The sequence below is a fragment of the Moschus berezovskii genome, chromosome 7 (assembly GCF_049115385.1).
Source record: "Moschus berezovskii isolate FMDL1 chromosome 7, NW_MosBer_1.0, whole genome shotgun sequence".
NCBI lineage: Eukaryota > Metazoa > Chordata > Mammalia > Artiodactyla > Moschidae > Moschus > Moschus berezovskii.
Window position 1 is genome coordinate 33,138,636 of NC_142466.1, and position 23,401 is coordinate 33,162,036.

Sequence of the window (23,401 nt, forward strand, 5' to 3'; positions counted from 1 at the left end):
CTGAACATTATATTTTTCTCATGATATCAACATGATGCTATCTCATTGAACTTTTATAGAAGACTTTTTCTTCCTACTTTCTTATCATTTTTTTTCAAATCTCTCTTATCCTTTTTTTTTCAAATCCCGGGGTTACCAAGAAGTTACCAGTGTCCAGGCTAGCTCTTTCTTGATAATGGAACTTGCCCTGCTTACAGAGAAGTAGGTCTGAGTTTGGAAGCAGGTCTGCTTTGGGCTGTATCAGAAGGCAATGAAGACTAGTCCGCCCACTGCTGGACCCAGAGAACTAACACAAAATAAAGCACCAGAGCCTTTGGTTCTGTCTTCAGCAATATTTATTGGAAACAGCAACGCTTCCCGTGGGAAGACTTTATACATTAAGCAGTAAGATTTGCCTTTCACTCCACATGATCCACAACTGCAGGTGGCACATCCGAAGCAGCACATTAAACCTCTGAAAGAATCTGTACAGCTAGATAAATAGAACTCTGGATACCTAACAAGACTTTAATGACTGATACAAAAAACAACAACTCATAAGCACACGCATAGCACTATACACACAAAATGAAGAGGAGATAGAAGGGACAGAAATAAATGTCATTACTGAACCGCGAAAGAGTCTTGCATATGCAGCCACACATCTTAAACTGCTAAGCACAAAAATCGTCTTTATTTGGTCCTCATTGAGGGCAGAATATGCACAAACGATGTTCAAAGAACACAAGGTGAAAGTGGAATGGGAAGATAGTTACTGTTTCTTGGTCTATGAACTAGTGGGGGAATGGTTTCGAGTGCTCTTCTTCTTGTATTTCTGTACCAAATGGATTCATGAAACATGTAATTCATAAACAGAACTGAAGTGAAGACTTCTGTTCCCCCTTCTGTGTACCTTCAGTAATGCCCTGTATACATATCTGGTTTCTGTACAGCAAGAAAGGAAAGCTTGGAGACCAGGTCCTTTCCAATTCCTCATAGTAGAGAACCTCTTCAGCTCCTCCCACAACATGATGACCTTCTTACTTAGAGATAAAATGGGAAACACCCTCTGGAGACCAGGTCCTTTCCAATTCCTCATAGTAGAGAACCTCTTCAGCTCCTCCCACAACATGATGACCTTCTTACTTAGAGATAAAATGGGAAACACCCTCTGGCTTTAACAGCAGGGAGGGAAGAAAACCAGCTGAACCTCAGAAATAGGCATAAGCAGGGGAACGAAGGAGACTTTTCAGAGAAGGCTTTGAACCCACACTCAACACTTTCTATGAGAGCATCCAGGGATTCACTCATTCAGACAAGAAGACAATTTGCTGGTGAGGGAGGCTTTCTTGGACAGTTCTGTGACTCACACATTTGGGAGGGGTTGATGTGAAAACAAGAACTTTCTCTTCTACTTAAATGGAGAACCTGAGACCATGAGACGGCCCGCCGGTGATAGATAATATCTTCAGTAGGATGGTGGATCTGTGATGTGGCTCATGGTCAAATTCTCAGAGGCCACAGCCTCCTGAGAACTGTGTAAACAGCAGTTCTGTGACTCCTGGCTGGTCTCAAATGGTATTGTAAAAGCACATGCCATGCCCACCAGGCTAAGAAGATATCATCCATCACCATGACTCTTGTGGGATCACACAAGTCAACCAAACGTACTCAGTGGGGCTTGACGACTTGGACCACTGCAGCCTGCACTTGGGATGTATTGTAAGCAGCATTACCAAAGCAGTGGTTAAACCTAACTATCTGGGTCAAGAAGAGGCGAGGCAGCCAGCGTTAACATCCTAGTGGGGCAGAGCAACCAGAATCTCCACATAATTGATGGGAAAGAAGCCTGACTGGCCGTGGAGCATCCCCTCATACCAGTTCTCATCAATCTGGTTAGTGAGTGTGATGATATCACCCTCTTTGAAACCCAACTCCCCTTCATTTTCAGGTTCAAAGTCGTACAGAGCTCGGCAGCAGGGCTGATCCATTGGGGCACCTAGGAGTAAGAGCAGGAGAGAAGAACACAGAGAGACAAGGGGGGTTTAACAAACGCAACTACCGCCTGCACACCTGCCTGGCCCGCTGTCCCCCTGGCGTCCTCCCTCACTCCTCTTCCTGCTGAAGCTCCCTCTTAGCACTGGCCCCCAGTGTCTGCTGCATGGCACCTTGCTCTCCACCAGTCTTCAGAAGTTTTCTTACGTTTCTGGGAGTTGCTGAATTCCTGTTTCTTTTTCCAGTATTAAAAATTGGTCACATCTATTCTTTTGATACATACAACACGGTTCATCGAGGTGGGCCTTCCTAACAATGTGCAGAGACAGAAGACCCAATGACTTAAGAAGTCTTAGTGAGAGTTGGACTTCCCAAGTGGCACTAGTGGTAAAGAACCCACCTGCCAATGCAGAAGACGTAAGAGACAAAGGTTTGATCTTTGGGTTGGAAAGGTCCCCTGGAGGAGGGCATGGCAACCCACTCCAGTATTTTTGCCTGGGAAATCCCGTGAACAGATGAGCCTAGTGAGCTTCGGTCCATAGGGTTGCAAAGAGTCAGACACAACTGAAGTGACTTAACACAGCACAGCACAGTGAGATTTAGGTTCATCATGGAGCATGGCCAAAATCCTTTCCACGCTAGCACTTGAAGATTTCTGCCTATATGAAATAGTACAGTTCATTACATGGACAATGTTTTGCAGCATCAGAATAACAGTGCAGTTCACACTTTTTAAAAATAAAGACCTCAGTCTCTGGAAGTTGCTGTAATATAGTGAAAAACAAGACAAAATAAAACATTGTGTTCAAAATCTTACACTCTGTGACCTTGCATAAGGCACTTCAGTCTCAGTTTCTTTGTCTAAAATTGGAATGAACAGTTAGAACTTATTTCATGGTACTACTGTGGCTATTAAATGAGATTATATGAAAGTGATATAATTATACCTGTGCATTAATATACCACATATATGACTTTGATGTGTGACCATCAGAGCTGTGGCATAGAAAAATAATATATTTTACCTTGATTTAAATAATAATGGATGGGCCCATATCTTAAAAGAGATCTATGTTAAATCAGTAAGCATACTGACAGAGTAGGCATGCTACTGCTGCTAAGTCGCTTCAGTTGTGTCCGACTCTGTGTGACCCCATAGACAGCAGCCCACCAGGCTCCGCCGTCCCTGGGATTCTCCAGGCAAGAACACTGGAGTGGATTGCCATTTCCTTCTCCAATGCATGAAAGTGAAAAGTGAAAGTGAAGTCTCTCAGTCATATCCGACTCTTAGCGATTCCATGGACTGCAGCCTACCAGGCTCCCCCGTCCATGGGATTTTCCAGACAAGAGTACTGGAGTGGGGTGCCATTGCCTTCTCCAAGAGTAGGCATACACATATACTAATAAACTCAGATAAGTACATGTAGATCCATGCCACCTAGACGGCTTTGAAGGGGAACAATAACATTTATTTATTTTTATTTAGAGAAAGCAAGTTAATGAGTCTCCGAGAGAAAAGTGGAATATGTGATTGGTTTCTGAGCACCAGAGAACAGGTTACCTATAACTTACATGACTAGTCCTTGTAACCAGCTAACTTCTAAAAACCACTCCTGTTATCCACACATGGAGTGCTTTGAGCAGCAGAGCTCAGCACAAGGGGCAGGGAGCTCCCACCATCATCACACACCTCACTTCTTTCCTTTGTCGTCTCCTGAGGACACCTATGTTTCCTCCCATCGAACACTGAGCACTGGGGATGCAGCAAACACAGAAGAAAGCTGCATATCCTTACAGTCCACGTCTAGTATCAGACAGTTCCTCTTCTTCAACCAAGCAGATTACTAAGGCTGAATATATCGCAAGCACAGGCTTTTACCCAATCTGCGTGTAGCGGGTGGACAGCAGTGGTGTCAGCTGAAAGCATACATTACTGGGTATACACCAGTATCCTTGATAGAAAATAAGCTTTCACTTTTATTGTACCAACCTGTTACCACAGCACAGTGAACTGGCTGGAGGGTAGGGAGAGGAGGGAAGTTGAGCAGTTATTGAGACTCAGAGTATATTCATCTGCAAATATATTCACCCATGTGTTTCTTTGACTCCAGAAATCCAACAGTTTCCTGGAGCTGCTGTCTGTGGGTTATAAGTGAGTGTATGTGGGCACACACTGTCCAAGGGCATTCACCTTTATGCCGGCAAGATTCATAGAAGCAGAAAAACAGGTGGGAAAAAACCCATGACATTCCTACAATGAAACTGACATATTAAGGTGACTTTAAAACCACCAAGTCAGGTCAAAATCAAATGTGCTTGCTGCAGCAGGTAAGTGTGGGCTGATGGTGGACAGTGAGAGAAAAAGGGATTCACAAAGAAAGTTTAATAGAGGGGAGAGAGTAAGGGAGGGGAAGGGAGGGTCAATGAGACAAGGAGGAACTCCATTAAGTTTCTATCTGAACCACCATTCTGTAAGAAATACATTACTGTGTATTCCTCACGTAGCCAGACTGGACCACTCCTAGAATTTCTAGAAGCGTGTCAACTGGGGGTGCCCAAGGCCTGTGGAATGGGTTCTGCAGCTATCAACTCCTTACCTGCAGGTTTGGGGGTGCCTGTGTGGGATAGGCCCCCATTGGGCTGAGTGCTGTCCCCAGTTGAAAACTCCAGGCTCATTCGAGGTTTAGGCTGATACTCCCTTCTTGGCTGGGATGAAGCTTGTCTTATTCTGCATTAAAAAGAAAAAGGGGATGCAGCCAATTAGGATGCAAAAAGAAAAGCCATAAAATCCAGAGAATACTTAGGTTACCCACCAATCTACCATTGTGGAATACGAGAAAGGAGCCTTAGTTTCCTCTCCTGTGTCTTTCTCCATGTTCTGTGCCACAGTCACAGCCTCTATGGTTATACCCTCAGTGTCTTCATCCTTCCTCTCACCTTTCCCCTCGCTCACTGAGAGCTCACTCTGCAAGGATGCACTGCGTTAGGTGCCAGGGACACAAACACCAGTAAGCCACAGGTCCTACCCTCAAGCTTATGGTCTGGTGGGAAGACAGAACGTAAACAACTGATTACTGCAAACTACAGTAAGCAGTATTATGGAGATCTGCGTAAAATATTATAGGAGCACAGAGGTGGAGCCGGGGTGAGGAGTCTACCTGTCCACGGAGAAGTCAGAGAGGGTTTGAGGAGAAAAGTAAAAGATGGTGAGCAGTCATTTCTAGACGAAGAGCTGTTCCCAGAAGACAGTTATTCCCTGCTGAACTTGAGAATGTGTGGAGGGAGGCGAGGAGGAAATACGATCTACTCTGGGTACAGCACAGAGGAAGGAGGGAGAATCCAAGGGAGAAGGAGGAAGCGGGAAAGGTATAGGCAGCAAATGTATTCTGCACACCCCGAAGTGTTTTCCACAGCGCCAGATGCTCACCAAGCAGAGTGCACAGCCAGTCTGCAAGTGTGGGGGGAGTTTTCTGTTCTGTTCTGTTCTGTCGCTCAGTCGTGTCCGACTCTTTGCGACCCTGTGGACTGTAGCCTACCAGGCTTCTCCATCCATGGGATTCTCCAGGCAAGAATACTGGAGTGGGTTACCATTTCCTTCTCCAGGGGATCTTCCCGACCCAGGGATAGAACCCGGGTCTCCCGCATTGGAGGCAGACGCATTAACCTCTGAGCCACCAGGGGGGAGTTTAGGGTATGGCAATTGTAGAATGACAGTGGCTCTGAACATAGTTCAGAGTGAAAAAAGAAAAATGGCCTTCATGCTCAGCAGATGTCACAAAGATATATCATGGTTCTTTAGTATGATGAAATGCATGGTTTTCAGCCCTCCTAGAGGCTTCAGAGCATTACGCATGTCTCCACAAGGGTTCACTGTGCAAACGCTAGTCAAGGAAGACACTGAGGAGAGAAAGAGACTGACCACGTGGCAGCAGGTTGAGGAAGTTTTTCATAACACAGCCCCATACCTGCAGGAGGCCTTGTGCATTTATAGCCATATCGGCTCTGAGAGCCTAATCTGGCCTTAAGCTGAGAATAAAATCTCTTGAGGCAATCCTTTGATGTGCACACATTCAGTTCAAATAAAATAACACATATTACACAGCACAGGGCCACCACACACAGCTGTGCAGGCTGTGGCCCACAGCTCTGATAATTAAACCACCCCAGCCAGGCTACAGGGCCCATCTGAGGAGGCGGAACAGGCATAAGTAATCAGCTCCCTCTGATGGGCCTCATCACCACTCAGAGAAACAGTGTGAAACGACACAGGCTTTCCAATAGGCTATGCTTACACGGGAGCCCCTGCGGCACCGCTGCGTGACCCTGAGCCCAGGTTTGCTGGTCTGATGGTGAGGTTAACAATACTCGGTTTACAGGGCTGTTACATGACTGATGATGATATGCCTTCAGTACCCACAGCATAGCTGGCCGCAACTCACATCCGTTATCATTAGTAGCCTCCTGGGGGGTCCCATCTGTGGCAGACAAAGTATTACCTACGTACTGATTGCTCATAAAACACATGATGATTGTTGGTTAGTCAGTAAGTTGTGTCCAACTCTTTTGTGACCCCATGGACTGTAGCTCACCAGGCTCCTCTAGCCATAGGATTTCCCAGGCAAGAATGCTGGAGCGGGTTGCCATTTCCTTTTCCAGGGGATCTTTCTGACCCAGAGATCGAACCTACGTCTCCTGCATTGACAGATAGACTCTTCACCACTGAGCCACCAGGGAAGTCCAAACACAACATTAGGAAGGAATGAAGGAGAGTGAAGGAAATGAAGGAAAACGGAGCCCAAGACAATATAAAATCAAAACAAATGATTCACAAGTTGCTTATGCAGGATCAGTAAGAATCCCGAAGAAAGTTTTTCTTCTAATGTATTCTAATATTTCTGCTTCTTTATACACCATTTCATAGCAAGAAAATGGAAATGGAAAATGCAGGAACTGTACAATACCTCTCCTCCAGTCTGACAGTGACCTGCTGCAGGATCTGGACTGCCTGCTTATGGTACTCCAGCTGGGCTTGGACGAGCGCAGACAGCTGGCTCACCTGCTCGATCTGCAGATCAATGGGGGAATCGTGTCTTAGTTATCAGGTTACAGTCCTTAATCATCTGCTACTGCTCAGTCCAAATGACGCAGCTACCCCTGACACACAGCCCAGTGTTCAGCGGTGCCCATAGCTGTGCAGTGAGCCAGGCTAACAGATAGTTTTGCAGGTAACAAATTGATTAAAAATAAGAAAGCATCCCTCTGCTTCGAAACGCTAGTTCTAGGAGAAGAAACATTAGTCAGAATCCTCCCAGAGATCACAAAGCTCTCATCAAACAGTCTCATGCTTAGCCACAACCTTCTGATTAGGATTTGGCTTCTTTGATTGATTTTCTATAGGACAAAAGATGCATTGACAAGAACATTCTTTGCTCTCTATACTTCTCATGCTAAGTCAATATCAGTGCTGTTAATAAAAATGTAAACATTGATTTCTCATATGAGGCACTCTGGAGGCAGTGTGGTTTGACAGAAAATCTTTTGTTCCCTCTGACCCTCATCTGCAATGTAAAAGGGTTGGGTTAAGTGACACCTTGGGCTCACTCCACCTCTGAGCATCCTTGGTTACTCTTCATGTTGTGTCTCATGTTGTCATCCAGTTGAATAGTGGCCTCTGAGAGAAGAGAGGCAATGCTACCCCGTGAGCTTTGGAGTGGGGCTGGGTCCTTGGTGAAGAGAAGGAATGCTGTGACTCAGGTCACCCGCTCCCTCATGGAGTTCCCCCTCGGTAGGTAGATGGACACACTGTTTTACATAATCACAAACTAGCAGTGTTCCTGGAGAGTTTGGAAGTCTGGATACATTCAACATGCCTTCCCTGTCACCAGTCAAGGGGGTGGTAAATACCTAAAGGCTCTGTAAACATCTAGGCAGAAGCTGGTGAGCCACTGAAGGGGCTAGATGTGAAGATGAGCAAGGACAGAAAATCTGGTTAACAGGTCTTATGACATGAGTGGTTAGAAAGCAACTTTTAAAGCCATGAAAAATAATTCAGCATTCTGGAAATGTGAAGGCAACTTTTAAACTATCTCACCTATGTCCCAAATGTAGTATCTATGCGACAATCTTCAACCTTAATTGTAATTACCTTTGGAAAGAAAAGGTTAACTTTACCTCAAAATATAGACCATCTTAACCATACAGACGGAGAAGGCAATGGCAAGCCACTCCAGTATTCTTGCCTAGAAAATCCCATGGACGGAGGAGCCTGGTAGGCTGCAGTCCGTGGGGTCGCTAAGGGTCGGACACGACTGAGCGACTTCACTTTCACTTTTCACTTTCACACACTGGAGAAGGAAATGGCAACCCACTCCAGTGTTCTTGCCTGGAGAATCCCAGGGACGGGGGAGCCTAGTGGGCTGCCGTCTATGGGGTCACACAGAGTCGGACACGACTGAAGTGACTTAGCAGCAGCAACCATACAGAAAGCTGAGCACTGAAGAATCAACGCTTTTGAACTGTGGTGCTGGAGAAGACTCTTGAGAGTCCCTTGGACTGCAAGGAGATCCAACCAGTCCATCCTAAAGGAGATCAATCCTGAATACTCATTGGAAGGACTGATGCTGAAGCTGAATCTCCAATACTTTGGCCACCTGATGTGAAGAACTGACTCACTGGAATAAGACTCTGATGCTGGGAAAGACTGAAGGCAGAAGGGAAAGGGGATGACAGAGGGTGAGATGGTTGGATGGTATCACCGACTTGATGGACATGAGTATGAGCAAGCTCTGGGAGTTGGTGATGGACGGGGAAGCCTGGTGTGCTGTGGTCCATGGGGTCGCAAAGAGTCAGACATGACTGAGTGACTGAACTGAACTAAACGTATATTGGACACATACTTACTGACTACATTGACTGATTTTCCTCTTTAATCTAAAGTCAATTTGCCTTACATTTCACATTTCAACAGAGTATTTGCTTAAACTATTGGACTTGCATAGGTCATCAGAAAGTGAAAGTCACTCAGTTGTGTCTGACTCTTTGTGATGCCATAGACTGTAGCCTGCCAGACTCCTCTGTCATGGAATTCTCCAGGCAAGAATACCGGAGTGGGTAGCCATTCCCTTCTCCAGGGGGTCTTCCCAACCCAGGGACTGAACCCAGGTCTCCAGCATTGCAGGCAGATTCTTTACCATCTGAGCCATCAGGGAAGCCCAGGACATCAGAAACATTCTTTATCTCCCTACAACTTATAATAGTTTAAGATTATTAGCAGACAAAATCTAGTTACATCAAACTTGCTGTTGTGATATCATCTGTGTGTGTGTGTGTGCGCGCTCATTTGTATCTGACTCTTTGCTACCCCATGGACTGGAGCCTGCCAGCTCCTCTGTCCGTAGAATTTTTCTATGTAAGAATACTGGAATGTGTTGCCGTATCTATTGCAGGATCTCTTCCTGACCCAGGGATTGAACCCGAATCCTGTGTCTCCTGCACTGCTGGGTGGATTCTTTATCACTAGTACCATCTGGGAAGCTCATAGCAAACTACAGAAATATAGAAACAGCTTTACAATTTCTCAGTCTACTTTATAATTTTAAATTATTTTTAAAAATAACCATCTACTGAAGCTTTCACCACACAGTACTATCAGTCATTCACATTTTAAATTACATAACCCTTTAACACATTAATCCTATTCCTCAAAGGTGAAGTTAAATTAAAAACCACAGGAGAGTCACTCACATCCATCTCTAAGAGATTGAACATGCTTGACTCAGCAATTTCCTTAGACTCATCAAATTTCTCCAGAGCTTGACGTAACTCTTCATCAGGAATCTTGCCTTGTCGTTTCTTCTTGTAATCAAAGTCCAGGCGTCGACCCTCCAACTTCTTTAGATGATGCTGAAAAAAATCAAGGGCAGAAATGTGCTTTGAAAGGACCTATGGAAAAGGACTATTTACAGCTCACTTCCCCACCATGCCTATTTGCATCCAAAATAAGACAGGCTAAGTTCTAAAACATCACATCACCAGAGAAATAAAGAAACACACATCGATGGGGGCAAATGCTTCTAAAGGCTAAGACATTTATGTTTGGGAAACACCTTTAAAAATAATTAATAGCAAGAAAGAAATTGTGGAAAATACTGATGCCCTTCATTGTCTGACCCTGCTGGGTCAAAGCTAAGGTGCAATATATGCCTCTCCACCCTATGACTAGGGGTGGAAGCTAGGAAGGTTTAGAAAGCACAGGCATATGAGGCTCACAAGTCTCCATCTTCAAGGAAATGGTATCTCATGGGAAGGCAGAGGAAAAATGGCTTCCTTGAAATGAAGTGAGAAAGAAAAGTATTTTTCCTTTTTCATATCATAGAACATTAGTGCTGGACGGGATTTATTTTTGAGGTAATCCAGTCTATTAGAATCACCTTAAGATGCTTACTAAAACTACGGATTCTTGAGCACCTGAATTAGAATATCCAGGGCTGGGGCCTACGCAACTCGGTCTCAGCACTTACCCTAGCAGACTGATGCAGCTTTAGGAGAATCATGGATTAATTTAAGTCTCCTATCTGACAGATGATGACACTGAGTTCTAAGACCTAACTTGAAAGAGACCTTCGTCAGAACCTAACCCCCAACACTGTGCAGCAATTCCCCTTTGCATCACCCTGATGCACACATTCCAGGTGTGGGACTGCCCAGCCTTGCCCCAGCGCCTCCAGTAACCAATTAGGAAAGCAGTTTCACAAAGCCACAAAGTATTTTTTTCCTACGAGCTGCAGTGTCCCTCTACTAATGGGTAGGGGGAAATGTGCTAGATTTCTCTTGACCCTGAGTGTTCAGGGAGTGAGAGGGAAGGAAATGAAAATGAAGTTGGCAGTGGGGAAGAAATGAGAAGGAGGGAGGAAGAATATCCTTGACCTTCCTGCCACCGCACACCCTGCCTCCAGCCCATGCCCTGATCCAAACTAAGTGCTTGTTCCTTTGGAAGGACTATCCTTTTAAAATGTCTGAACCTGCAGTCAACTGCAAAACAGAGCACTGGAATCAGAGAGACAGGTTTGGAGTGAGTCTGCCACCTAGAAACAGCGTGGCAGGGTTGAAGATTTAAGCTGGAGATTGCAGAGACCTCATTTATCTGAAAATCAAATTTCAGTCAAGTTAAACAGGTATGTGTTGAAAGAATGAATGAGCAAACATCACACACCTAGTTGGAGGTCAAAGCCAGTTGAACATTGTCTATTTGGAAAAACTAAACTGTTCTACATGTTTTAGAAAGGACAGTTGGGTATTCTTCCTCAAGTCTAACAACCATTATGAAAACACAAGTTTATAGAGTAAAAGAAGAACTCTGTATGCAAGCTAACAACTGGTACAGCTGGTATTTTAGAGGGTGAAATCATCCCAGAAAACACAGAATAATTAATAAAATTGTATAGTTAGGGAAAGAATATCCTTCTGGAGAAAAATGCTTGAAAAACTTGAAAACTGAACATGGAGAATTTAAATGTAATACTCGTGAGTGGCACTGTCATAATAGTGGGGCAAAAAGTACTACATTTATCATTTATCTTGATTTTTCATGCTGGATTTTTTGCAGTTCACATGCTCAGTGTTGACAACATGCATGGTAAGTTTTAAAAAATGTTTCCTAAAGGAAAAGGGGACCTGCATCTGTACAATTCCAACAGCCAGTTCCCAAATAACTAGTAGCAGGTACCTGAATTTCCCTCAGATCTTTGTCATGGAGATTCTGAAGGGGGTCAATGAAGTTCTGCTTCACTTCTATGTCCAAGGAGTCCTTTACCTCCGAGAGTTCCCTCATGGCCTCCCCCACCTCACCAAGCGCTGGGCCTGCAAGGTAATAAGGAAGCCCTTGAACATTAAAGAACAAAGATGAAATGCACTTGCAATGACAGGGCCCATCACAGACCAAACCCAGGAACAGCTGCCTGTCTTCTGAAGACAACCAAGACAAGAGACAGTATATAATGCCCTCTGGAGATCAGTGTATTTTCCACTGGAGACAGTTCATGAAAGTTCACTGAGTACAACAGACTCAATGCCCCTGAGGGTGGGGGCTGGAATTCCTTACTATAGAGAACATAAAAGCTTGCTTTTCCTTTGAAAATTAATTGGAAGCTCCCTACCCTCCTTTGGAGCAGCCTCTTGATAAAAGTGAAAGAGGAGAGTGAAAAAGTTGGCTTAAAGCTCAACATTCAGAAAACTAAGATCATGGCGTCCGGTCCCATTACTTCATGGCAAATAGATGGGGAAACAGTGGAAACAGTGGCTGACTTTATTTTTGTGGCTCCAAAATCACTGCAGATGCTGAGTGCAGCCATGAAATTAAAATACACTTACTCCTTGGAAGGAAAGTTATGACCAACCTAGGCAGCATATTAAAAAGCACAGACATTACTTTGCCAACCAAGGTCCGTCTAGTCAAGGCTATGTTTTTTCCAGTAGTCATGTATGAATGAGAGAGTTGGATAGTGAAGAAAGCTGATCGCTGAAGAATTGATGCTTTTGAACTGTGGTGTTGGAGAAGACTCTTGAGAGTCCCTTGGACTGCAAGGAAATCCAACCAGTCGATCCTAAAGGAGATCAGTCCCGGGTGTTCATTGGAAGGACTGATGTTGAAACTGAAACTGCAATACTTTGGCCACCTGATTCAAAGAACTGACTGATTGGAAAAGACCCTGATGCTGGGAAAGATTGAGGGCACGAGGAGAAGGGGATGACAGAGGATGAGATGGCTGTACAGCATCACCGACTCAATGGACATGGGTTTGGGTAGACTCTAGCAGTTGGTGATGGACAGGGAGGTCTGGTGTGCTACAGTTCATGGGGTTGCAAAGAGTCAGACATGACTGAGCAACTGAACTGAACCCTCCTTTGTAAGTACTTGTGCATGTGTGCTAAGTCACTTCAGTCATGTCTGACTCTTTGTGACCCCATGGACTGCAGCCTGCCATACTCCTCTGTCCATGGGATTCTCCAGGCAAGAATACCAGACTGGGTTGCCATGCCCTCCTCCAGGGGATCTTCCTGACCCAGGGATCAAGCTCATGTCTTACATCTCCTGCATTGCTAGGTGGGTTCTTTACCACTAGTGCCACCTGGGAAACCCTCCATAAGTACTTGCGTGTGTGCATGGTAAGTCACTTTGGTTGTGTCCAACTCTTTGTGACACCATGGACTGTAGCCTGCCAGGATCCTATGTCCTTGGGATTCTCCTGGCAAGAATACTGGAGTGGGTTGCCATGCTCTCCTCAGGGGATCTTCCCGACCCAGGGATCAAACCCATATCTCTTATATCTCCTGCATTGGCAGGAGGTTCTTTACCACTAGCGCCTTCATTTTTATCTATTTATTTATTTTTGGCCACGCTGCATGGAGTGTGGTATCTTAGTTCCCCGATCAGGGATCAAACCCACGACCCCTGCAGTGGAAGTGCTGATTCTTAACCACTGGACAGCCAGAGAAGTCCCAAGTACTCACTCTCCCCTAGAGGAGATCTGTTTAAGGTCAATGTATTCAGCAAAACTTGGAAGGGAGAGCAGGGCTCAATCAGGAAGGACAGTTATTTGCTGTGGCCTCACATTGTGAAGGAGTGAAAACAGAAGGTGGTTAGTAGGCAGCTGAGGGTCCAAGGAGAGCGAGGTAGAGGAATTCACCAGGGGTGTCACATTAGGTACCCTATACAGATGAGCAGAAGCTAAGAAAAAGCTTGTGGAGCAGGATGTTGACCCATTGCTGAGTGACAGTTCCCTCTGCCCCAATGCTCAGTCACTGCCAGACACACACAGTGGTAAATATCCAGGCATCTGGCTGTGTCTGCCAGCTATGGTAATGACGGGATCTTATGAGGAAGAAAGAAAGTGAATAAAATTTATAAGACAAATGGCACTAAAAATGACAAAGCAACTCTGAAAACAAACATGGGGCCCATGAGTACAAGACCCAAAACTTAGAATCAAAATATAAAATGGTCTTAATTATTTCCTGCAGGGTTGTTTTCAGTGGCACTAAGATCCCCAGGACAAATGAAAACCGAAAATGTGAGGAGGCACATGTTACCAAAGTTGCAGTCATCTCCAAGCTCTCTTCCAAACTTGAGCATGGCCTCTGCCAGCAGTGCCTCTGCCTGGGGGTAACCTGGCCCTTTCTCCTGGCCACGGATTTTTGACATGGTGTTGATCATGCTGAGTTTGGCTCTGGAAGCTGCAGGAAAAGAAATAAGAGACTTTCAAAGCAGGCAGTGTGATGTAGGAAAAACAGGGCTGGGTTGAGCATTAGGCCTTCAGCAGACTCTAAACCAGTTCAGCTACTGAAACTTGTACCTTCACCAATGTCTTCATCTCTAATATGTGCAGGTTGGTCCACAGATAAAACACAAGCATGCCCTTTTCATCACTAAATGCTCCCTTTCTGTCAGAACCTCACGAGGAAACTAACAGGAAAGGCAAAGCTCTCCAGGCAAAGGTCCCATCTTTGTGTCCTGCCCATCTTCCCATGTCCCCTCCTCACTGCTGTGGCCATGCAGTTCTTCTGTGGACCTGGGAAAGCACTTAAAAAACCATGGGATTATGTGACCCCTAAGTTCTAGGATTCTACTTTTATATTTCAATTCTAGGAGCCTATGGACTGAAGTAGGAAATTCATTGTTAATTCCTGCAACATGGGCCTTCTGCCATGTTTTACTTAGACCATGTATAAAATAGAACCATTTGCAAAATCACATCTTTACTAAGATTCTGACAGTAAACAGATCCATGAAGAACAGAAATACTGTGTTCATTAAAAAGACTTAATTACTTCACTTGAACATAACTACTTCGGAAAACGAGTTTTGTGCCACAAAGACAGCATTTCAATTTCTTTTTTGCCTTTAGTTTTATAGGAGAAGATGCCTAGAAGGTAAATCCAGTTTTCATGGAAGAAATAGCTTTATTAGGACACTGTTAGACCCAATGATTAACTTGATGATATGGTTTCTCAGGTTCATTATCAGAGTTGGGACTGTATATTAACGTAGGATTCCATCTGCATGGCAACCCTTACAGAATCCCAGCTAATGCATACACTTCCAGTATTTAGTGACTGACATTTCATCTTGAATATTAGGTTCAAATAGGGTTTTATTTAAACTTTGGGCTTCAAAGGTTGAATCTGGAGTCAAGGAGAATTATTATGAGAGGATCCCCTTCCAAGCCTGTCCCAGGGATATTATAATGAACAAGACACCTATGGTCTCTACTTTAACAAAGCTTACAAGGTAGCATCTTTTTAAAAGCAATTAGAGTTAAGTGTATATACTAAGTGTCATGCAGGGAGATTATAGCATGTCACAAAAATATAGCAACACCCGAGTTTGTATGGGTGGGCCCTGCAAAGAAGGTTTTGGGAGAGAAGCATCTTTAAACTTTGAGTCACATAATGATTAGCAGTTAGTCCTGCTAATAGCAATATGCAAAGCCTGGTGGTACCTGGAAAAATATAAGAATATAAAATTTACATTTTCTTTACTCCTCATAGAAAAGTGCATCATACATAGCTTTAAAAATTGAAAATGTCATATGAAGACACATTTTTGGGGGGAATAATATCATTAGAGTTTATATTCAAAGATTTTTCTACAATAAGCCATATTTGAAATCCAGGAAAGACAGAGTCCCTGCCAACATACTCATAGTATAGTTAGGCATCAGATACGTAACAGTGGCAGCAAATATGATAAATGAACTACACACAAGGTATCAGGGAACACAGAGAAGGAATAACAGCAGCACAAATAAAACTGAACTAAGCAGACGTTAGACAGTAAGAGGGAGGAAATGATTAGAAGGAAAGAAGATAAATGGAGATGAAGCAAAGTAATGGAGCCACACATGGTGGTTAACCCTTTCAAATCCTGCTCTGACCATTTTACACGCTAAAGGTTTATTCCTTTTAGGAAAGCTGGTTACTGATTCGTGCTTACATCTTGGTTCTGCTGAGAGCTGTCTTCTGGTAAGTAATTACCTGAAGTAACTGTAATAGTTAAATATACTGTGGCTGACGTCCAGATTCATCATTTTGAATGTTGTTCAATTGTGAAGAACTTTATTCTTCTACTAACTACTTAAGAACATCTAAATATGTTCTACATTTTCATGTGAAGGGGGAAGAAAACCATGTTCTGTTAGTTTATCTATTTCTTCAAATTAAAATATTTACCTAATGATCCATATATTTGGAGAAAATGGGCTTTTAAGTTTATTCACAACTATTAAGTATTTTTAAGACTCTCGGATTAGTAAACTTCTGTGTTCTTGAAAAACATCATCAGATCTCTAAATTAACTTTTTTTTTTTTGCTTCACAAATTTGCGTGTCATCCTTGCATAGGGGCCATGCTAATCTTTTCTGTGTTCCAATTTTAGTAAATATGCTACCAAAGTGAACACTAAATTAACCATTTTCAAGTGTTAACAGAAGGGTTTTTAAATGATTTTTAAAAGCAGTACTTTAAGAAACAGAGGGGAAGCCTGGAAATTACAAATTGGAGACACTAGAATTCCTATAATCTCAGTCTAGATAGCATCACCAAGTTGGATGTGCCTAGGCACCTTTCTCTTGTCTTCTAGAGGGACCTAACTCCTTTTCTTCATATTATCCTATGTTTGCCATACCTTTAGTTTTTCTTTCAAATTGTTACCATCTTTACTCTCCCACCTTCACTATTCTAGTTCAAGCTGCCCCCTCTTCGTTTATTGCAGAAACAGCTTCCTAATAGCAACTTCTTCCCTGGCCCGTGAGAGCAGGATACTGGTATGTTGCTCTGCATATCTCCTAGACGGGATTAGCGTAAAGTTGTACATGCGGTAGATGTGTAACCCTGACTGCTGAAGGAAAGAATGAACGCATAAACAGACTACCTTGGAAATTCACAGATGATCATGGCAGTGGTTTTCATAAGCAGAGGTTCACCACAAATAGAGAAAGCCTGTGCACAGAAATGAAGACCCAGCACAGCCAAAAAGAACTAAATAAAATTATTTTTAAAGCACTTTAATAATATGAGCATATATTACTTCCATTATGAAGAACTAAATTTAACATATTTCCCACTTCCTTTTCCAGCAGGAGACCTAATTTAGTCGTGGAACTGGATAACAATACTCACAGTATCTTCATAGTCCGTGACACTGCCCTAACCTCATGGGTCTTTCCACTAAAAAGTTCTACTGAAAACTATATTCAGTGGTGCAAAGAGAATTGGCTAGGAAGAGAGAAGTTCATGAGGGTTAACAGGTGAAATGCCGTCAAGAAAAAAAATAAAACATCAGAAGCAAGGTCTCAGTGAGTCCACATGTAGGTGATTTTTGGAAGGAAAGGCATCGGGTGAACTGAAACAGCAGAAAGTGACATCAGGGTGATCAGAAAAGGTTGATGCATCCCCCAGAGGGCTTCCACTGCTTTTCTTCTGCTAAGAAAGGGGGTGGAGAGGGCAGTTTCTTTTTTGTCCTAAAAAATCCAGATTATCTTTTCAGGAAGAGAAACAGGGGCAGCCAAAGCTCAATCAAATCAGCTCCTGACTCTAAAGCAACATCTGCAGCATCCCCTGATGCACTTTTTAATTCTGGGCACAGTCGAAGGGAAGTCAAAGTTCTGCTGAGAGTAAAGCAGAAGCTCTCGTCACGCTGCCAGATGGACTTATTCTCCTCTGACCTAAAAGTGGTGTCCCTGTGAGTCACTGCTCAGTATCTCCTAAGTAACTAGCATGGTAACTAACTGGAATGTGGAAAACCCAGAACTTCTGCTAAATCTAAATTTTGAAAAATTCACTTATTAATTCAAATGAACAGAAAAACAAACTATTAGATCTTGTCTCTCATGAAAAGCAGCATAGTACCTTAAAATACACATTAGTTTTGGCTCATTCGAACAAAGGAAAAACATCCAGGCTTCAAATCATGCTAGATATGTATCTCTAAACATCAATTCTTTCTGAAAGCAGTTATCAGGATTCAGTGATAAACAGCCAAAAGAGTAACTAACACACACCCCATGGGCACTGGAGACAGGCGAAGACACACCTTTCTACCTTCCACACTCTCTAGGTGTGTGTGTGTGTGTGCACACGCGCGTGCATGCGTGCGTGTGTGGAGTGTCCCACCACCAACTGGTTGTAGGGAAAACTATATTTCCCAGAGCCCCTTCCCTGCATGTTTCCACACTAGAGCTGCTCCAGAGTGAGGCTGTATGAGATCTAGGAGGTAAAAGTGAAGCAGCAGCCATACACTCGAGCCTAGGATGAACCCAGGTTCCAGTGTGTCCTTGAGGTCATACTCTGTGCCTAGTTCTTCTTTTCAAATGTTGAGAATGTTGATTCTGGTGACCAAGAGTACCCCCAGGCCCACCACAAGATTGTGCTGCAAACTCACAGAGCAGGCGACCTTAAAGAGCCAACCAGCTTCCTCAGCTTTCCTTCCATGCCAGCTGCCATTTGCAGAGCTGCTTAGAGACCTGGGCCTGCCCACCCTCCGGATTCCCAGAAGTTTGTTTACCTGAGTCAGAGCTGGTCAGTGAACTCTCTCTGATCCTTAACTCCACTCTTTTGACCTTTACTTACCCAGCTCTTTCTACAACTATATAAGCTCTAGTTCCTTTAATAAATCTCTTAGTCCATGGTATCCACTATGCTTTGCTTCCCTTACTGAATTCTGACCAATGCAGTGGCTGATGGTGAAATATCCAAACTAACAAAAATTTATGATATATCCTTGATAGAGCCCTGAAAATAAGTCAATAAAAATGACCATAAATATTTCAATTCTGCAACTCTGTTTTCAGGACAGACATAAAAGAAAACAACTGTAGGTGGGAGTTAGCTGCTAATAGTGGGAAGAACTTTTCCAGTCATCATGTATGAATGTGAGAGTTGGACCATAGAGAAAGCTGAGCACCAAAGAATTGATACTTTTGAACTATGGTGTTGGAGAAGACTCTTGAGAGTCCCTTGGACTGCAAGGAGATCCAACCAGTCCATCCTAAAGCAGATCTGTCCTGGATGTTCATTGGAAGGATTGATGTTGAAGCTGACACTCCAATACTTTGGCCACCTGATGTGAAGAGCTGACTCATCTGAAAAGACCCTGATGCTGGGAAAGATTGAGGGTGGGAGGAGAAGGGGACGACAGAGGATGAGATGGTTGGATGGCATCACCAACTCAACGGACATGAGTTTGGGTAGACTCCGGGAGTTGGTGAAGAAGGCAATGGCAACCCACTCCAGTACTCTTGCCTGGAAAATCCCATGAACGGAGGAGTCTGGTAGGCTGCAGTCCATGGGGTCGCTAAGAGTCGGACACAACTGAAGTGACTTAGCAGCCGGGAGTTGGTGATAGACAGGGAGGCCTGGTGTGCTGCGGTTCATGTGGTCACAAAGAGTCAAACACAACTGAGTGACTGAACTGAACTGAACTGAAGTGGGAAAAACACCAGAAAGGACAGCCAGTTTAACAAGGTGGGATTAAGACATAGACTTTGGAATCAGACTGTCTGAGTCCAAATCCTGGCTATATCTCTTACTGGATGATTTGGGCCTCAGTTTCCTCATCGGTAAAACAGTACTTACCCCTTATTGGGTTAGGATTTTGTAAGGATTAGATGACACAATGTATGTCACAATGTTGGTACATGATAAATATTCAATAAATGTTGCCTATTTTTATGACTATCAGACATGCCAGTAAGTTCCCTGTGGGATTTTGTGTGAGTTACTTTACCTCTCTGAGTCTCAGGTTCTTCACTGATAAAAAGGTGAAAAAAAGGAGACAGTTGGATAATTACTAAAACTTTTCCAAGTTCTCTACATAAGGTGATTCTTCTTAGATAGAATTCTCCAAGAAAGCCTTCAGCCACAGGAAACTTCAGCAGTTTTCTTAAGTTGCTAGTATTGTCCCTCTTCTTGGAATGACCTTCCCTCTCTATTTGCTCAACACAATACCAGGCACACCTTTTCTACAGTCTTTCCCAATTACCCTTTACCTCTACTGCCTCCGAGTAGACGTGACACTTCCCTCATTTTATATCTCCACCATGCCCTGTACCTACACTGATAGTGCACATGATGCTTTATTTCTCTCTCTTCTGCATGTCTGTTTACTGCTACAAGCTGAGAAACTACATCCTACTGAATTCTAGCACAGGGCCAAACATATAGCAGGCACTTATTAACTGTGGGCTGAATGATTTTATTTAAAAATTCTGACTTTTTATATCATTTTCTGTATACATCATTTTTTTCTAATCCTTAGAAAAAAATTCCCTGTTCAAAAGCATAACAGTCTCCTATTGTGCTGTGAACAGAGTGAAAGGCTGCTGATGAGATCTAACTACACAGAAACTCTGAGATCTGAAAGGATGATTTGGGAGAGCAGGTCATGCTGATGGCAATCTGGCTGATGTTTCCCTTACATACAACCAGATTTTAAGATTTCCGAGGCTGCTGGGTCTTTTCATGTCTCCTGACTCCATTCTTTAAAGTGCAGAAGGGTGAGACCTCATTTCCTATTCCCTCTTATTATTAAAACCAGGTCTCAGGAAGCAAGTCATCTCTCAGTTACACCATAAAATGCTGCTTTATGGGAAAATGGTAAGAAGCTGATCACACAATCTCCCGAAATCAAGACAGAGGCTCTCATTTTTTCCAACAAACGAGGGCTCCTATGCTAAATTATAAGCCCTAAGGGGATAAAAAAAGATCAATAAAAAACAATACATAGGGGAACTGGAAACAATTATGTATCCCCCATTATGGAAAAATTATGAATATGTATTCCCTGAGTGAAGTGAAAATGAAACTCATTCAATCGTGTCCGACTCTTTGCGACCCCATGGAATTCTCCAGGCCAGAATACTGGAGTGGGTAGCGTTTCTCTTCTCCAGGGGATCTTCCCGACCCAGGAATCAAACCAGGGTCTCCTGCAATGCAGGCGGATTCTTTACCAACTGAGCTATCAGGGAAGCCCTGATTGAAGAGGTATCTCCTAAAAATCAGCTTTCTAAATATTTTTTTCACTAATTAAATGAACAAAACATTTATTGTCTGAACAGGACTATGACAGAGAGACTCTAAGAGAAATAAGGTCCAGTCTCTATCCGCAATGAGCTTACTGTCTAGTTGGAGAGTGAGAGCACACTCTACTCACTGTGATCCGCCGCAGATTCAGGGCATACTGTGAGTAAAGTTGTAACGTATTCACACCACAGGATAGAGCAATGAACTCTGCTAGAAGATTAAGGCCAGGAAGACTTGGGAAACAGGTGATACTTCAGCTCAGTTTCTGGAGGAGTGAGCTGTAAAGGCAGTGGGACGGGAACAGCCACTCTAGGCATCTGGAGTGTGAGCAAAGGCATATGGAAATACCTGGCACATCTGAAACTCCAAAGTGTCTGTGGCTGAGGTGCAAGGTCAAAGAGAACAAGGTGAGTAGGAACCAGGTAGTGAAGGGCCCTGAATAGCAAGCTAAGGAGCTGAGATTCTCCTATGACGGTTGCTGACAGAGAGTTATTCAACATCTAGACATTCAAAAGGGCCTTAATTCAAATTAAATTAAATTTAGATTTGAACTGATGATTCCCATCATCATTGTAGGAAAAGTGGGATGTGGGAAGGGTCTTCCCCAAATGGGAAGCCACTGGAAGCAGGGAGACCCATGAGAACACTGTAATTTAACAGATGAGTCCTAAGGAAACAGAGAAGGGGAAAGAAATGAACTTTAGAGTCCTGTGGTGGGTAGCACTAACAGAACCAGGTAATTGATTAAGTGTGAAGAGGAAGGGGCATTTAGGCTGGTGTTAAGGCAAAGGATGGCTGCCCACTAGAATTGCCTGAGGAGGTTTTTAAACTATTGATTCCTTCAAAGGTGGTACTGGGTCAACTAGATTTCATAATAAAAAACCATGACTCTTAACTCCACCTCATACTATACGTAAAATTCTGCAGATCTAATTATGGACACCAACACAGTACAACCTTTAGAAAATGATATAGAAGAACACATTCCTGACCTGTAGAGTAAGCAAAGATATCTTAACACAGGGCACAAAAACACTCTGTCATAAAGAAAAGTACTTCTAAATTGGACTATGTTAAAAATTGAGTACTTCTATTCAAAAGAAATCATCAGAAAGAATTAAAAGGCAACCAAAAAAAAATGAGTTAAAGTACTCACAATACACATATTCAAAATAGGACTTGTATCCAAAACATGAAAAGGAAAAAAACTCCCATAAATCATTAAGAAAAAGATAACCCAGTTTTTTAAAAGGACAAGAAGTTTGAACAGACAGTTCACAAAAGAAGATATTCAAATATCTAATAAGCATCTGAAAGGGGCTCAACTTCATTATTCTGGCAATGCAAATAAAACCACATTGAAACATACCCACAGTAATGGTCAAAGCAGAAAAAAAGAAAGAAACTGAAAAAATATCAAGTGTTTAGAGGATGTAGAACAATCAGAACTCTCAAGTTTTGCTGGTGGGAGTAAGAATTGGGAAAACATTTCGGAAAACAACTTAGCAATATCTATTGACAAAAGCTGAAAAGACACCCTATGCCCTGGCAATTCTACTTATAGGCATAAGTAGAATTGTGTATAAGGGCCATGTACAAAAATGGGCTATTCAGAATAGCCAGAAAATAGCAACACCCAAAAGTGTATCAGTGAGAAAACAGATAAATAAATTGTACTCTATTCACACAATGGAACAGCAACGAGAATTAAAGAACTACACCTATATATAGCAAAGGCAAATATAAAGTTGAGCAAAAGGAGCCAGATCTGCAGAGCACATGCTCCATGGTTCCATTTAAGCAATGCTCTAAAACTGAAGGAACTGTTTGGCATTAGAAGTCAGGGCAGCTAACATCTGGACAGGCACTCGTGGGAGGCCAGCAGTGTGCAGTTTCTTAGACTAGGTACCTCTACATGACAGTATCAGTTTGCAATAATTCACTGAGCCATACACTTAGGATCTGAGCACTATACTTTCTTATATTGTAGATCAATAAAGAGCTCAGGGGAGGGAAAAGAAAAAAAAAACCTTGATGTCTGTGTCTTACTCCCAGATGTCTTGAGTAATTGGTCTAACCATCTATAGTTTTTAAAATCCCTTAGGTGATTCTAACATACACCAAGTTTGAGAATACACTGCATTCCAATCTCTAGACCGAATACTTGGTTCGGTTCAGTTCAGTTCAGTTCAGTCGCTCAGTTGTGTCCGACTCTTTGCGACCCCGTGAATCACAGCATGCCAGGCCTCCCTGTCCATCACCAACTCCCGGAGTTCACTCAAACTCATGTCCATCGAGTCAGTGATGCCATCCAGCCATCTCATTCTCTTCGTCCCCATCTCCTCCCACCCCC

At 43.2% G+C, this 23,401-nt stretch overlaps 1 protein-coding gene and 1 non-coding gene across 3 annotated transcripts in view; both read right to left on the minus strand.

The window, feature by feature from the left end:
* Positions 1 to 329: 329 nt before the first annotated feature.
* SH3GL2 (SH3 domain containing GRB2 like 2, endophilin A1) overlaps positions 330 to 23,401 on the minus strand; it is a 218,635-nt gene continuing 195,563 nt past the window's right edge. For both annotated transcript variants that reach the window (XM_088837686.1, XM_088837687.1), the window contains exons 4-9: positions 14,062 to 14,205; positions 11,699 to 11,832; positions 9,718 to 9,876; positions 6,936 to 7,039; positions 4,572 to 4,702; positions 330 to 1,978 (exon numbers count right to left, since the gene is read on the minus strand). In XM_088837686.1, coding sequence (XP_088693812.1) covers positions 1,779 to 1,978; positions 4,572 to 4,702; positions 6,936 to 7,039; positions 9,718 to 9,876; positions 11,699 to 11,832; positions 14,062 to 14,205 — 872 coding nt within the window. In that variant the 3' untranslated portion in view covers positions 330 to 1,778. The remainder of the gene's footprint in view (positions 1,979 to 4,571; positions 4,703 to 6,935; positions 7,040 to 9,717; positions 9,877 to 11,698; positions 11,833 to 14,061; positions 14,206 to 23,401) is intronic.
* On the minus strand, positions 16,326 to 16,429 carry LOC129557699 (U6 spliceosomal RNA). The gene has a single exon (XR_008686290.1). It is a non-coding gene; the product is annotated as a U6 spliceosomal RNA (small nuclear RNA).